This window comes from Mauremys mutica, chromosome 1, assembly GCF_020497125.1.
Source record: "Mauremys mutica isolate MM-2020 ecotype Southern chromosome 1, ASM2049712v1, whole genome shotgun sequence".
In the NCBI taxonomy this organism is placed as follows: domain Eukaryota; kingdom Metazoa; phylum Chordata; order Testudines; family Geoemydidae; genus Mauremys; species Mauremys mutica.
The window spans coordinates 61,606,026-61,623,969 of record NC_059072.1 but is presented as its reverse complement, the minus strand read 5'-3'; the positions used below and the strand labels follow the sequence as shown (position 1 = coordinate 61,623,969).

Here is a 17,944-nt window from a genome sequence, read left to right as displayed (position 1 = left end):
ATCAATAACAGTGCTGCATGAGACACTGTGGACACCTAGGAGGAGCCTGGACAGAGACCTTTGCAGTGGACAGGATGGGAACCCAGTGAGGGGGTGAGGGTGTCCAGCTATGCCACAAGCCAGGACCTATTCAAGACTCCACCACGGCCTAGACAGTCCCAACAGCTATGCATGGATGAGCCCGCTGAAGGGGAAGGAATCTTGTCTAAGTGCGTGTATGCATTTTTCCTTACAATGTTTAAATGTAAAAAGGTGCCCAACTCTTAAGTTAATAGGACACAGGTATCGATTTTTCGTTGTTTTACTTGTATGAGAAACGGCAGTGGTGCAATGAATAGAAATAGTGTTATCTGATTTTCATATCCCAGTATGGTAGGGTTGGGGGGACATGCAGAGCAATTTTGTTCATGTACACAGGAATTTCCATTGTATCCTCCTGAGAGCCTGATGAAACTTTCATGGAGATATGGAGCAATCCTCCCCCGAAGGTTTCCAGAGATGGCAGCCTTATTTCTTCTTCTGCAGTAGGCCATTTTCCCACACCAGTCCGCAATGACTTCGGCAGACACCACTACAGTAAACAGGCTAGTGGCATACAGGTCTGGCAGCTTTGGGATGCCAGCAGCAGCTGTGCTCTCTGTGCCTTTGTTACCCTCAGAAGTGAGATATCAGCTAAAATCACCACTGCCTTTTGAAAAAAGTGCCTGTACTCAGTGCCATTGCCCTATATTTGTATCCGTGGCATCAGGGGCCAACATTTCATTTTTTCCTGTAACAAAAAAATCTTATTTCCCTCTTCCTCCATTCCCTGACTCCTGCCCCTCGTGGGCCCTTCTCATCATGGTGGGGGCTAGAGAGCAGTGCTAAGAAGAGTAGTGCCAAAGCTGAAGTGCGAACAAGCATGTCTTATTACAAATTTGTTATAGGAATAAGGGAAGGGAGTTTTGAAACATATTTTTCTGTTGTGACTGTAAGTAGAATGATACATCTGTCTGGTTTATCTGTAGCTGCTGCTATTGTGGTCTTGAACGGTGCCCCTTCCACAGCATGACCCTGATGATGAGGAGAAAGAAGGGGACCAGGGAGAACATGAGAACGGCCATACTGTGTCAGACCAAAGGTCCATCTGGCCCAGTTTCCTGTCTTCCAACAGTGGCCAAGGCCAGGTGCTTCAGCGGGAATGAGCAGAATAGGTAATCAAGTGATCCATCCACTGTCGCCCATTTCCAGCTTCTGGCAAACAGAAGCTAGGGACACTATCCCTGCCCATCCTGGCTAATAACCATTGATGGACCTATCCCCCATGAATTTATCTAGTTCTTTTTTGAACCCTATTATAGTCTTGGCCTTCACAACATCCTCTGGCAAAGAGTTCCACAGGTTGACTGTGCATTGTGTGAAGAAATACTTTTTTCTTTTTAACCTGCCGCCTATTAATTTCATTTGGTGACCCCAAGTTCTTGTGTTATGAGAGTAAATAACACTTCCTTATTTACTTTCTCCACACCCATCATGATTTTATAGACCTCTATCATACCCCCCCTTAGTAATCTTTTCCAAGCTGAAAAGTACCAGTCTTATTAATCTCGCCTCATACAAAAGCTGTTCCATCCCCCTAATCATTTTTGTTGTCCTTTTCTGAACTTTTTCCAATTCTAATATATCTTTTTTGAGATAGGGCGACCACATCTGCACACAGTAGTCAAGATGTGGGCATACCATGGATTTATGTAGGGCAATATGATATTTTGTTGTATTATCTATCCCTTTCTTAATGATTCCCAATATTCTGTTAGCTTTATTGACGTATCGCTGCATATTGAGTGGATGTTTTCAGAGAACTATCAACATTAACTCCAAGATCTCTTTCTTGAGTTGTAACAGCTAATTTAGACGCCATTTTATATGTATAGTTGGGATTATGTTTTCCAAAGTGCGTTACTTCGCATTTATCAACATTGAATTTCACCTACCATTTTGTTGCTCAGCCACCCTTTGTAACTCTTCGCAGTCTGCTTTGGACTTAACTATCTTGAGTAGCTTTGTATCATCTGCAAATTTTGCCACCTCACTGTTTACCCCTTTTTCCAGATGATTTATGAATAATTGAATAGGATGGATCTCAGTACAGACCCCTAGGGGACACCACTATTCACCTTTCTCTATTCTGAGAACTGACCTTTTATTCCTACCCTTTGTTTCCTTTCTTTTAACCAGTTAACAATCCATGAGAGGACCTTCCCTCTTATCCCATGAAAGCTTACTTTGCTTAAGAGCCTTTGATGAGGGACCTTGTCAAAGGCTTTCTGAAAATCTAAGTACACTATATTCACTGGATCACTTTTGTCCTCATGCTTTTGGACACCCTCAAAGAATTCTAGTAGATTCATTTTCAGTGAGCTTCTGCAAGTGAGCTGCACAGGACCATGAACAGAGGGCCTGGGGGAGACAATATAGCAGATAGCATGGAGAATGAAAGAGCAGACAAGAGAAAGGGCCAGGAGTCCCAGCAGAAAAAAAAGAGGAAGATGCATGAGGATATAATGGGTCATTTTTGGCACCAAATACAACTGCTGTATACTCTTGTTGACCTACAGGTTCAACAATCATGGACTTGCCACCCCTTTGCAGTCAGTGGCGAACTCCATTTTAGCACTTTCTTATACTCTCCAACATTCCACATGGCATCAGGGGCCACATCTGTACTCATACCACTCAACAGAAGGGGACAGTAAGGACAACCACAGCTTCACATACACTAATTTAGGAGAGCCACAGTTGGTGAGGACCCGTCAACTCCCAGCAGAGGAAGAAATTAGAAGGAGAAGGTGGGGCTGGATAGGACATACACTACGCAAGCAGCCAACCAACATCACCAGACAGGCACTGCGGTGGAACCCCCAAGGCAAGCGGAAAAGAGGCCGCCCAAGAAATACCTGGCGACGCGACCTTCAGGTTGATAGCAAAAAAATGGGCTATACCTGGAACCAGCTAGAGCGAATGGCCCAGGATAGAAGACTCTGGAGATCTGTGGTTGGCGGCCCATACCCCGGTTGGGGTGACGGGCATGAATGAATGAATGATGAATGACAGTTGGTGTTATGTGTTACCAAAATGGACTGAAATGGACAGGAATGTTTTCTGCCTTTCTAATTTTAAAGTTCTGTTAATTTATGGTACAAGTTTGTATTATACTCTCTTTTATTATTTGCACATTTTTGCACGGTTTTTGCTATGTAGATTTGTTTTTTGAAAATAACTCATCTTTATTAATTCACAACACATTCTGAAGAATACAAAGCAGAACTCAAAGCACCCACTTCTTGTAACTGTACATGACCACAGAACTCAGATTCAGTTTAAGACACAGTGTAATCATTATAAAATGTACAGCAAGCACTGCATAATTCACATGTTTAGCAAAAGACACAGCATAATATTTATAAATGTACAACTAGCACTACACAATTCCTAACAGCCCTCAGAAACTTCAGGGCCAGAGCACAACCCAGCACAGCACGTTACTGTGGCTGACCATTAAAGTGGTCTTCCAAGGTCACCCTCAACTGCATATCTCCATGTTTGGTTGTTCAAACTCAGAAGGCAGCCACTCAAGCTCCACCTTGGCAGCAACTTTTCCCCCGTTGACTCACAGATATTTCTCAAGGCTATAACCATTTGGATATTTTTCTGACTTAGATCCAATCTTGTGAGTAAGTATCACCAGCATCCTTTCAACCTAAAAGCACATTCAACTGTGATTCTGCATCTGGTGAGCTGGTAGTTGCATCTTTCCTTGTTGCTGTCAAGGAGCCATCCACTAGCCACCATGAGCCAGAGGAGCAAGCGGTACACCTGATTTGTATTTCTGTATCACCAATGGCAACCTGCCAGTTGGGAAAGAATGTCTTTGCTTGCAACTTTCTGAACGGTCCTATGTTCTTAAAGATGAGAGAATCATGCACCTTTCCGTATCAGCTCACACTGATGGCAGTGAAGTGTCCCCAGTGATCCACCAATGTGATCCACAGAAAAGAAGCCCTTTCTACTGATGTACTCTGGGGCAAGGAAGTCTGGTGCCAAAATAGGGATGTGTGTGCCGTATATCACCCCATTGCAGTTTGGGAACATCACTGCTACAAATCCATCCACTATTTCCTACACATTGTAGAATCACAGACCTGCATAGTAGGATATGATTAATGGCCCTAAACACTTGTATGGCAATGGCCCACCCTTGGGATTTTCCAACTCCAAAATGACTTCTCACTCACTGGTAGTAATCTGGCGTTGCAAGCTTCCACAATGCGATTACCACTCACTTCTCCACTGTCAGTGCAGTTCTCATTCTGGTGTCCCTGCAATGAGGGCTGGGGACAGCTCAGCACACAGATCCCAGAATGTGACATTTTGCATTCAAAAGTTCCGCAGCCACTGCTCACCGTCCCAAGCCTACATTACAATGTGATCCCACCGGTCAGTGTTCACTTCTCAGGTCCAGAAGCAGTGCTCCACCAACAATCTTACATTTTTTTTTTTGCTATATTCCTCAGCAATCTGTCCTCCCAGAAATTGTCATGTCTCCTGTTGTTGCAGTTCTTCCTGAGAGTCTGCAAATACTGGAGGAGTGTGCATCCTGTATTTGCGATGTTCATGACAATAGTGCACAGCTATGTGGGCTCATGCTTCTGTCAGAGATGGCAGAGAGCAAAAAGTGTCGTATGGGTTTGTGGGCTTCAAAAAAAAATAGCATGCAAATTATGGGATATGGATGGCATTACAGTATGGAGAAAGTTGAATGATGGAAACTTGACCCATAGCTCCCGCTCAACCCTGGCATGATTCATTTCTATCCCACAATGCACTGCAAACATTTCCCAATAGGTATTGCACTGGACAGTGGTGCAGAGCACACTGGGATACCTACCAGAAGCACATCACACTTTGTATCAACACAAGCACTCCTGGTGAACATGCACAGCGCCAATTCAAGCAGGCAAGTATACACATGCCTAAGCAATATACTATCTGTGGTGGCTGTATGCCGACAGAATTTGCATTGACCGAACAAAGTTTGTAGTGTAGACATGGCCTCAGACACTTACCGGTAGCTAAAGTACCACTGAAGGTCAGTGGGACTGACACTCCTAAGTCTCTTTGGAAAATGGAACTGAGGGACTTTAAAATTTTGCCAACTGTTCTTTTTTTAACTCCATTAAGTATAAAGAAAAAGTCAAGTCAAGCCAAGCATGGTCACACGGTGTTGTTAACTATTATAAAAACTGACGTTAGGCATTCTAGATACTACTCAGGAAAAACTGGTAGGAACAAGCAGGTGAAATTTTTCTTTAACTATAGTAAGAACTCCGAAGATCCATTATTTTTAATTCTAGGCAATCTTTCTCACTGGACGTTTGCCAGTGCTTTTTCAAAGACTAAAATACAACTTTTTAACATGCCAAATGGATTGCTGTTTTGTGTGAAGACAGACGTTATTTTGCAGTACTTTCACGCTGGGGAAGTGATTTAACTCTGGGTTCCTGCATGGAGTTGCAGAATACTGATCAGATGACCAAAATAAAGATTTAACATTAAGCTCTTCAGGATTAATTGTATCCAGAAACGTATCAGTCTGTGCATGCACACAGTCTGTCCCAAGAGGATGTCAGACAGACACTTAGCACTTATGTGCATCAAAGAGACACAAGAGTAATTAGAAATAGACAATTATCTCATGAGTTAATTTCCAAATTTAAAAAAAATGTCATGTCCAACCATGAGGGCTCAACCTATCTCTTCAACTTCTCCGGAAAGACACACTATTACCTTAACCTCAACACACCTAAACTCAACTCCTGCTTTTTCCTCCCTCTCTGCTACACTATTCTCCATCACTTCTAATGTCACTATTGTCTCTGTTAGCAGTTACACGACTGAGTATCTTCTACTCCTCATTCTCTTGACCCATCCAACCAGATTATGTCCAAACCCTGACTTTCGCCCTCCACAAGCCAACCTCCTTTCTGCTCCTGCAGCCGAAACTCTCATCAGGTTCTTGTCTCCCACCTCACTTACTGTACCTGCCTCCTTAAAATGCACATTGCCCCCTTCAGTCCAAAAAAAATTGCTGCTTAAGTAACTCAGTTCTGGCCTTGTCACTCTCCTCTCCCATCTTCCACTGTTCCTTCTCCTCTATCACACCAGGTTCAAGTATTCAAGGGCTTTCACAACTCAGCCCCTTCCTACTTAACCTCCCTTACATCTCTCCTACAATCTCTTCCACCAACTACAGTCTGTGAATCCCAATGTCTGCTTCTCCCACAATAGTCTATGTGCTTTGTTCCAAGTCATTCCTTTTGCATGTAATTCCCTCTTGAATTGGCCCAAAAGACCACCCTTTCCACATTGAAATATTTTCTGAAGATCCTTCAATGATGACTACAAAATATTTGTTGACTAATAATGGAAAGCTGAGGGCAACTGGGCATAGTTTACATATTTAATAAAAATAAAAATCTGTATCAAGATCTCATTTTATTAGTGTGTTGTACTCCAACAAACTTTTCATGTTTGTCATTTTAGACTTGGGGCAGGGTCTGTGCACTTCTTTATGTTTGCAGAGCAAGTAGCTTACTTTGACAATATTGGAAACAAACTAATAATAATAATAATAATAATTAATAAAGAGCACAGCCTGGATTTAAAAGGTTAGGGAAAATTTATTATAATATAGTAATAAAATAAATGATCAATATCTTCCTTGAAATTGAGTTAAAGTAAAATGTGTCTTTTACAAAGTTTCTTCATTAATAAGTAACAGAGATCAAAGTCAAAAAACCGTACCATCCTGACAAATGTAATTTGTCAGATTTATTGCCTGTTCTGTCATGTATTAAAAACATGAACACAAAAAAAAGATTTTAACACCACAGACAATGTTTTACGTAAACAAAAATATTTCTTACCTGCATAGGTTTAGTAAGTGGATCCATTCTAACTAAATAAACTTCCAAAGTGCGTTCTTTTTTCATGGGTAATGGAAGTGTCAAGTAACAAAAGGGATCAAAGGTTACAGAAATCTTAGCGCATTTAGGACAAACAAGGGTGGATTTAAAAAGACCATGAAATATATCTACAATGATGGAATCATTTCTTTTTAAATGGTTCTCCCAGGCTTCCTCAGCAACCACCTAAAATTAAAACAGAACTTGGGTTATAGCAAAAAATGCTAATGAAATGCACGTTATATATTACCGATACAAGTAGTTAATATGAGACTATCCATTACATGGGTTAAATGTACAAAAAAGGTCTGACCCCAAGGACTGACTACAGCAATGACACCTCAATTGTTAAGGGGACTGTGTGAGTTAAACACTTGTTAGGATAGAGACTAAGAAATCAGCTCCAATGGATGTTTGATCTATTTGGCTAAGTAACTGGACAAAAGGAAGTTTAAGACAGAAATCCCCATGTGAAGTAGCCCAGGGTTAGTGTGTATAATAATGCTCTACAGACAAGCAACTTAGAGCTGTGGAGTTTCCCCAATTAGGAGTATAGATGAGAGAGGCAGGACACAGGACCTAACAAGTATGCTGAAAGTAGGAGATTGCAAGACCAGGGGTCCAAAACGCAATTGTTTTTCTTGGTGTGTCGGATGGAGTCTCTGCAAGTGGAATTATTTGTGTATAGCCTTGATGCAGTTTTTGCTATCCCTTTTCAAAGTAAACAGGAATTGTGTACATGTAAATAAATGAGACTAGAAAATATCTTGAGTCTGTGTCACTAAATTCTCTTCCACTGAAAAGATGACCCACTAAGCAGCACACAAAGATGTTAATGCTTGACAAAGGGGCAACAATATCTTACAACATACTGTAGCATTAAGTAATGAATTAAAACACAAAGAAAACCAATACTAAGAACATTACCTTGTCCGGCCTTCCATCTGCATCCTTTAATTGAATATAAGGCTTTTTCCTAATCCGATTCAAATCCTCATGTAAACCATCTAAGAGAAAAGCTAGAAGTTCTTGACAGTCTTGTTGCTGATATCCAGAAAACTGAGGTGCAAATCGTCCCACTTGTGTCTAGAGAGCACATATGAGAATTTTCAGTTTGGGATATGTAATGTTTGATTTTGTGTAAACTAATAAACAGCAAGGAGCTAGCTACCAGCAAGTCACAATACTTAGAAATCAATGATTGCATCTGGTACCTTGTGTTTTCAGGAATGGCTGCCACTCAGGCGCCATAGCAAGGATTATTACATGGCTGAACATGTTTGCACAGGAGCTATGGGAGGAGCTCTTGGAGAGGAAGGATGTTTTTGTGGTTAAAAACACTGGACTGGTACTCAGGAGGTCTGGGTTCTATTCCCAACTATACTACAGATTACTCCTTGGACTAGTCACTTAACACCTCTCTGTGACTCAGTGTTCCCATTTGTAAAGGGGTGCATTGTAAGGATAAATTCTTAAACGTTTGTAAGACATTCAGATACCATATGGAAAGTCTCATAGTAGTAAACACTAAAATGAAAAAAATAGGAGTACAAGCTGCTATGTTGGTACAAGAGAAGCAGCCTAAAGCTCGTCAAACCAGTTGAATGAGGAAGAAGAGTCAATTAGGATATTTTTTTCAGAAATGATTTGGGGCTGGCAAACAAAGGCAGATCAATCACTGCTAATGAGGGAGCCTAGAGCCACAGTGACACCCCAAAAGTAGGAAAGTGGTGGTATGGCCAGCAAAGGGGCATATCCATGATGGAAAGAGGAAGTAGAGATGATGCAATGATTCAGCTCCTCCTCCCCTCAGCCTCTACAGGCAAGGCGCTAATGGAGCTCTGGCCACAGTTTAATGCTACCCTCCCTGGGTAAACATTATTTGCTTTCTGGGTGGTGAAATGGCCCCACGGTGCAATGTCCTACTACTGCTGAGGACAGCTATCATCAGTGGGAGGGTTAATCTAGTGCAGTAAAAGTGAAAGGAAAAAAAACCCTCTCCCAATCCCCCACAAATGTAAATGATAGAATAGAAAAAAAAAGACTATAATTGACAGACATAAGCAAGAGACAAAACACTGTTAGAAGAGAATTAAGGTAAAAATATTAATGAAAGGAAAAAAAACATGGAAGCAGAAAAATATATGGAAGAAAAGTAACTGACCAGAAGACAATGAGGACTGATAACTAAAAACATTAGCATGCTTATTAACAATAACCAAAAGCTAACAAAGATCTGGGATATAAAAATACAATATCAAATTAAAGAAAGAGGAAATTATAGCATTGTAACATGAATCAGTGGTGTCCTATTTAAAATACTATGTATAGTCCACATTACTTTTTAAAGAGAAGCATAATACAGGAAATATATCATACATGTTCTTAAGTTTCTAAATTATTCAAATAGCATAGAGAAAAAGTCTTATTACTGTAAAAGAGCCCAGGAAAATTACATAAAATTCTGACTAAATTATAGAAAAAACGTCTTGAGAGCATGTTAAAGTCAAGATCAAACAGCCCCAAAATTAATCAAGGGAAAGATGTAGCACTACAGAAATGACGCTAGAACTAACATATTTTGAATTACAATATATCATGAATTCAAAGCACAGCAAAAAGAATAACTAGGGGGTTTTTTTTGGTTTTTTGCTTAAGAAATTAAGTAGTTGACTGAAAAATTGTTATGATGTATACAGAGTTGTTGTAGCTGTGTTGGTCCCAGGATATTAGAGAGACAAGGTGGGTCAGATAATATTGGACCAACTTATGTTGGTGAGAGGGAGAGTTTTCAAGAGCTTCTCTCTCACCAACAGAATTTGGTCCAATAAAAGATATTCTCTCACCCACCCTGCTGCTCTAAATTGTTAAGAGGCAGTCAACTGAATGGACTGTTAGCTCACTGTTTCAAAACTCAATTTTTTAAATTATTTGTAGGACTGTCAAGCAATTAAAAATTTTATCTCTATTAATCACATTATTAAATAATAATAGAATACCATTTATTTAAATATTTCTGGATGTTTTCTACATTTTAAATATACTGATTTCAATTACAACACAGAACACAAAGTGTACAGTGCTCACTTTATATTTATTTTTGATTACAGATGTTTGCACTGTAAAAAAACAAAAGAAACAGTATTTTTCAATTCACCTAATACAGGGGGTGGGTAAACTATGGCCCCCGGCTGGATTGGGCCCATCAGGGCTTTGGATCCAGCCTGCGGGATTGCCATTGCTATGGTGCCACAGGGCTAAGACAGTGTCCCTGCATGCCCTGGCCTCGTGCTGCTCCTGGAAGCGGCTGGCACCACGGGGCTGGTGTTTGCATGGCACTGTTGTAGCCAGCGTCAAAAGAGATTTATGTGCCAAATGCACTAAAGATTCATATGTCCCTTCATGCTTCAACCACCGTTCCAGAGCACGTGTCTATGCTGATGACGGATTCTGCTCGATAACTATCCAAAGCAGTGCGGATCAACACAGGTTCATTTTCATTATCTGAGTCAGATGCCACCAACAGAAGGTTGATTTTCTTTTTTGGTGGTTTGGGTTCTGCAATTTCTGCATCAGAGTACTGCTCTTTTAAGACTTCTGAAAGCATGCTCCACACCTCATCCCTCTCAGATTTTGGAAGGCACTTAAACCTTGGGTCGAGTGCTGTAGCTATCTTTAGAAATCTCACATTGGTATCTTCTTTGCATATTGTCAAATTTGCAATGAGAGTGTTCTTAAAATGAACAAGTGCTAGGTCATGATCTGAGACTGCTATAACATGAAATATATGGCAAAAATGCAGATAAAACAGAGCAGGGGACATACAATTATCCCGCAAGGAGTTCAGTCACAAATTTATTTAACACATTTTTTTAAATGAGCACCATCAGCATGGAAACCTGTCCTCTGGAACGGTGGCCGAAGCATGAAGGGCCATATGAATGTTTAGCTTATCTGGCACGTAAATACTTTGCAATGCCATCTACAAAAGTGCCATGCAAATGCCTGTTCTCACTTTCTGGTGTCATTGTAAATAAGAAGAGTGCAGTATTATCTCCTGTAAATGTAAACAAACTTGTCTGTCTTAGCAATTGGCTGAACAATTAGGAGGACTGAGTGGACTTGTGGGCTCAGAAGTTCTACATTGTTTTGTTTTTGAGTGCAGTTATGTAATAAAAATCTACATTTATAAGCTGCACTTTCACGACAAAACGACTGCACTACAATACTTGTATGAGGTGAATTGAAAAATACTATTTCTTTTGTTTATCATTTTTACAGTGCAAATATTTGTAATAAAAAATAATGTACACTTTGATTTCAATTACAACACAGAATACAATATATATGAAAATGTAGAAAAACATCCAAAATATTTAATAAATTTCAACTGGTATTCTATTGTTTAACAGTGTGATTAAAACTGTGATTAATCACAATTAATATTTTTAATCGCGATTAATTTTTTTGAGTTAACCATGTGAGTTAACTGCGATTAATTAACAGCCCTAATTATTTGTTATATGTATTATAAATTTCATATATTTCAGCTGTGAAAACAAATTCACTGTATACATTCAAACTCAAATTATAATTTAAGTAATACCAACCTTAAATGCTCTTGGTGTGACATAGCTGTATTTTCCTGACCACATTTGCTTGATGAGCTCTGCATAAGCTTTTGCTATTTCACCTCGCATTCCTAAAGGATTGTCAAAATTTAGCTCGTCCTGATATTTGTCATTTAGGAAGTATTCTGTTAGTGGAGGGGTGTTGCTCAGACACTGTGAATGGAAATATTAATTACTTAAAATTAAAAAAAAGGTGATTTTATTTAGCTCTGCAAAAAATGCTCAATCTTTGTTAAAGTAGCCATTTTTCTGTAAGTCAAATATAATAAATATTTGCCTGTTAATAAATGAACTATAATACCTGCAAGAAAGAAATTACAACATTCTGTAGAAGCAGTAATTACAACAGGTATTGCAGCCATATGCAGTGTATTTAGGGATCACGTTGTATTACATTTATGAATATTTCATGTATCATTGTGGGTCAGGGATTGTACGCAAATCCAAGGTGGGAGGGGTAGCACAGCTCTCCTAGGAAGTAACAACAGTGGAGAGAGATTACTCAAGTCCCTGAAATTGTAAGCAGCTCCAGAGAAGTACTTCCCTCTAGAGTGGTTTGCCTATATTAGGATTAGAGCAGTCCCAGAAGAAAGGCAAAGGTAAAAAGGAAGAACTTGGCATATAACAGTTGAGTTTAAAGTATCAGGGGGTAGCCGTGTTAGTGTGTATCCACAAAAACAACAGGGAGTTTGGTGGCACCTTAAAGCCTAAGATTTATTTGGGCATAAGCTTTCATAAGTTTTTTACCCATGAAAGCTTATGCCCAAATCAATCTGTTAGTCTTTGAGTTGAGTTTAAAGAGATTCAGGGCATTCTTTCCAACTGACATGAATTTTTGCCCAAGGGGGGAGCCAAGCCAAGCCCTTGCTGAAGGGTTGGAAGCTTTTTAACTTGCCAAGGCCTTGGGCAATTTCTGGTATGTTTAGTGTGAGGGTAAGTCCTTTTATTTTATTTATTTTCTATATACTTTATGGCCTGACTAGATGTACTCTGCTGAGAAAGAGCTGTGTGGGAACTTGTAACTGTTGGCATACACTGTTCACAGCCCTTGGAGAGAGAGCAGAGTTTAGGTGCTGTCTGTAGTCAAACTGGCTTGCTGGGGATATCAAAGTGAACTGCAGGGGACTATGGCCTAAAATCCTTGTCTGGAGAGAGAAAGCACAGAGATTCCTGTCCAGGGAGATGAAGGCTAAAGGCCTGAAACCCCAACTGGCATTCCCAGACCACGGAGGACGTCAGAGGTGCAGTTACTCCAAAATTGACAGTAATACTACTACTTAGAAGTAAAATATCTAAAATTTCTACCCAACAAATGTGATGGTTTTATACCAAGCCTAGTTGCTACAGTGGCAGTTGTCATTATTGGCACTACCATGAGAGATGGCTTTTGAAAAGTTTCACCGACAGAATACAGTATACACTTCAAATGCCCCAAGAACAAGCCATAATAGAGATTAAATATTGCGTTTCAAAGTTGAGAGTCTAACTTCCACCAACCGTGGGAAAAGATACTGTTTACAAGTATTTACTACAGCTTGTTTAATAAGACTAATAAACTGTCTTCTCCTGGACGAAGCATCAAGGTTACAGGAGTGATAAGAAAATATGGTTATTTACGTGGATGGACACATCAAAATATCAAATACTAATAATAGCAATGGACTGATATTCTATCTTTTCCTGACAGAGCCAATCAAATTCAAACCTAAAGACAATTTCTCATCTAACAACATTCAGTGAAAGTGAAGTGACCTTTCCCAGTAATTCTCAGTGGGTGGTTAGATCAGCTTCCTTAAATGGTTTAACTTTAAAATGCTAGCATTGTATTTATAACCTGTTCGGGTTGTGTTCTTCCTTTAATGGTTACATGTTGCCCACCAACGACACTGGCCACTAAGCAGACACATCTCTGGTCTGATTTACAAAACCTATTCTGCTTCAGTGGGATTTGTATCAGGTCTTAATGCAATCCTGGAAACCTTACAGACTACTGAATAGAGATAATACAGAAAGCCATCCATAATAATGCCTTCTGAACCTGTTTATTATACACACACCTATAACAGTTCTCCAAAGGCCTTAGCTTGTCTGATGAAACCTTTTATTTGTTCGCTGAACAAGTCTGCATTATTGGGTCAGCATTTAAAGGGAATCCTTTCCTGAGAACTACTGAAAAACCATATATAACACCTTGGAAAATTCAGCATGCCTTTTCCCTTCAATCCAGACTTTGTCATCATCCAGTTTTTACACCATTTGCTTATGCAACTTTACTTAAAACAAAAAATATCAGTTTGCCTTCTCTGTTCCCTCAAAGATGTCCCCCATATCACATGCTCCGATTTCTATGCCACACAAACACAAGGACTGGATCGAGTTCCTCCACTACATAGTAAAAGGGTCTTCTGCATTCTCCTTCTCCAAGCAGAAGGGGGTTCTAGGAATAGGCAGCTTTTTTTCCTTCCCATCCTCCTCCTAGTAAGGATAAAGGGAGTGACTGAGTCCAGCTGGGTCCTCTTCCTCTTACTTGTTTACAACCTCCTTCAGAAGCTAACTGAAGATGATGGGGAGGATTGAAAGGGGAGAGCACAGCATCAGTTTCACCACTCAGAAGGGGAGAGAAAGAATATATATATTTTTAATAACCATCAATCTTCTCTCCCCTTTTTAGGCTCATTATTCTTGTCTACGATGAGTAGACAAGAGCACAACCCTAGAGAAAAAAACCTCATGCATGTGATCTCATATTCACATGTGCATGTCACATTCGTCCCCCTCCCTCAAATTTTTTTTTTTGCATGGGCTGTAAGTACTGCAGAGAAATATTCTCAATAGGCAAAAATAGAGTTTCCATTAGAATTGATTTTTAAAAGATTCATACAAATATACTAGTTAACTGTTGCTTTAAATTGAATTTGATCTGTAAGTAATAATTATAATTAAGATGACCAAAAAGTATTCAAATGTAATGTAACTTTTAGTAATATGAGTAGGTGATAAGAAAAAAAAATGTGATGGCCTTATTTTTTAAAAATTTTAATCTGATCATGTGACCTTACTCTGATCCACTGTAGCTCCCAATATATCAAGATCAATCTCTATGTTTCACTGCAAATGAAAACCAAAACACATATATCCTTGGTTACTGTAAAACCGCAAAGCTATATAATTACACATGGGTTTTCTCTCTCTCAGAATACTTATTCAGACTGGTCTGAGCAGAGCCATAGATTTGCTGCAGATTATTTTTCTCTTTTCTTTACAACCACTTCAATGCTCCAATATAACAAGACACAAACTGTGGGACTGGAACACCTGGGTATTTATCTGATAAAACATACATCTATACTGCAATTAAAAACCAGCAGCTGACCTGTGCCAGCAGACTCAGATTTGTGGGGGTTGGGCTAAAGAGCTGTTTAACTGTGATATAGATGACTGGGCTTTGGCTGGCGCCCTGGTAGGTGGGAGGGTCCCAGAATTCAGGCTGCAGCCTGAGCATCTACACCGTAGTTAAACAGCCCCTTAGACTGAATCAGCTGGCACACGCCAGCTGCGGGTGTCTAATTCCAGTGTAGACATACCCAAAATAAGTACTTCTGAAATACAGAGCTGTCACCTCTTCTATAATCTCAGGTGTCACCACTTAGAAGACAGCTATGAAAGCTGGGAGAAACTATTTCACTTTGTCTACACTTTGAGAGAGACTAAATATTTTTATGAAAATGTTTCTCTCTTGAAGAGATTATAGAAAGGAGTTAAATCAGCAGGACTTCAGACATCAAATTCAGATGTGTACTGCAGATAATTAGGAGGAAGCCTACCATCCACTTGTCCCATTTGACCAGATGAGAAGATTATGCACTGGGGAACATATCTGTGAGGGCCCGGTAGCGAGGTTGAAGCAGATGGGGGTGGTTGTCTGTGCTTATCGCCCCTGCTTCTCTTCATAAACAGGTCCTGGCATAGCCAAGACCCGGACCGGTTGTTGAGGTCTGAAATGATTCCTTGAAGGTGGCTGGGGCATAGAGGCCCATCCATCTGCTCTGAGAAAAGGGAAACTCCCTCAAACCGAAGGTCCAGAAGGGACTGTTGAACCTCCAGTCATAGGCCGGAGGACTGGCACCAAGAGCACCTTTGCATGACTACTGCTGATGAAATAGTTCTGGCAGCTGCATCCACAGTGTCAAGGGCAGCTTGCAGGGAAGCCCTAGCTTTAGCCTTCCCTTCCTCCACCAGAGCGGAGAATTCCTGTTTGGACTCCTGGGGCAGCGAGTCCTTAAATTTTGAAATGGATCCCAGACGTTAAAGTCATACCTCCCTAGCAACGCCTGCTGGTTGGAGATGCAGAGAGGTAAATCGCAAGTAGAATAAACCTTTCTACCAAATAGATCTAATTTCTTTGAGTCCTTCACCTTGGGGGTCGCACCTTGCAGCCCATGCCTGTCTTTCTTCTTGGCCGCAGAGACCACAAAGAGACCCAGGAGGGGGATGGGAATATAAGTACTCATACCCCATGGTGGGAACAAGTACTTCTCTGCCCTCTGAAGTAGGGGGCAGAGAGGATGGCATCTGCTATAAGGTTTTGATTGAACCGATACTGGCCTCGTTGAGGGGTAGGGACACCCTCGATGGGGCCACTCCAGCCAAGATGTTGACCAGGCTGTGGGAAGTGTCTTTCAGTATCTCCACTTCCAGCCCTAGGTTTGAGGCCACACTCTTCAATAGATCCTGGTCAGCTTTGAAGTCATCCTGAGATGTCGAGCCACCCATCCCTGACACTGCCTTCTCTCAGGAGGAGGAGGTGGTCTGCACTGCCAGGGGGCCCTCCTCCTCCTCTTCTGCACTGACCAGATCCTGCAGTTCCAGGTCTTGAGTATCAGTACCAGGCTCAGTACTGGTTTTCAGGTGGGATGCTGGTTGGTGTGACAGAGGAGCCCTTCCTTCAGACACCACCCAGCAGAGTAGTGGCTTCTGTTAACAAAAGGCCAATTCAAGACTCTCAACCTGAGACCTCTTAATATCTTTAAAGTCATCAGCAAAGTCAGTTACAGCAAAAGAATCACTAAAAAAAAAAGCACTGATTAAGGAAATAGTAACGAAAATTAGAACACTGAGCTTTTTTTGGTTAGGAACTCTGTGAGGCACTAAAATATTACAGAGATGAGATGTGTACAGAAGTAGTTAGTTTAGATTATAAGACATACAATATGTAGCGCTCCAAAAGCAAGTATCTTGCTTTCTCATAGATTACATTTTCAGGATTTGATGTCATGGGAAGTAAGTGGAAATGTTACAAACTTGAGCTTTAGAAGAGGGAGTAAAGACTACAAGGTGCCTGAAAGGAATAGACTGATTCCTTCATAAGGATCTTAGTTACTGTCTGGAGGAATAAAAAGCAGACACTGATTGGAACAAATGTCCTCCCTACTTGCTTCAGTTGATGGTAAAGGAACCTGACCCACAATAGTTTTAGAGAAGGTGAGGCAACATGCATTTGTCCAAAATGCTGAAGTATTATCTAGAATTTATTCTAGATTTCTAATCAGTAACTGGCAAGAGTTCAGTTAGGTTTTTAAGGAAAAAATACTATATTCAGGAGTATTTTCAAGTAGGTCTTGTTCCACCTCACTACATGCTGTTTGCATTTGGACATCTGATTCTGGCATACAGGTCAGACTCCAAGGTTTAATATGAGTTAGTCCAAAACTAAGTGTTTTAAGCTAACAATACTGCTGAATACATATTGCTGTTCTTGAAAGGAAAAACAGGTCATGATAGTGCAAATAACGTGATGCTCACTAAAATTCTGTAGCTCTTAATGTCAACAGGCCCAAAGCTTATTGCAGCATCACAGGAGAAAAAAAACCAAAAACCCAAAAGCAAAATCTTTCTGAAGCAAGGTTTACCTGTCTACACGGCAAATAAATAATCACACAGAATTGTATTTACCGATCCTGTGTTTCTTTAGAGGACTCAGTCCCAAGGATACAAGTAATCTGCCACCACTGATACTCCCAAAATACCAAGTTTCATAGAAGAATCAAAGATTATCCCATGTTGATATCTCCACATCTCCAGATGGGGGAAAAAAAACTTATGTGGAGAGTTACACAATTTTTTTACAGCTAGAAGAACCACAGATTCTTCAGTCATTAATTGCTCAAAGCCAAGAAACAGTTAATACATGACTATGGATAATGCATCTTTTTGCTCCTGAATGACAGAACTGGTAGACTACCTGGACATTGGAGCCACAAATATTGAAAAAAGAACCGGAGACTACCAAATTTATTTGAGCATAAGCTC

General features: G+C 40.3%; 1 protein-coding gene across 8 annotated transcripts in view; it reads right to left on the bottom strand.

Moving 5' to 3' along the window:
- USP15 (ubiquitin specific peptidase 15) overlaps nucleotides 1-17,944 on the bottom strand; it is a 154,476-nt gene that overhangs the window by 18,194 nt on the left and 118,338 nt on the right. For all 8 annotated transcript variants that reach the window (XM_045032858.1, XM_045032836.1, XM_045032842.1 and 5 more), the window contains 3 exons: nucleotides 11,615-11,788; nucleotides 7,932-8,090; nucleotides 6,966-7,190 (listed from right to left, as the gene is read on the bottom strand). In XM_045032858.1, the coding sequence (XP_044888793.1) occupies nucleotides 6,966-7,190; nucleotides 7,932-8,090; nucleotides 11,615-11,788 (558 nt within the window). The remainder of the gene's footprint in view (nucleotides 1-6,965; nucleotides 7,191-7,931; nucleotides 8,091-11,614; nucleotides 11,789-17,944) is intronic.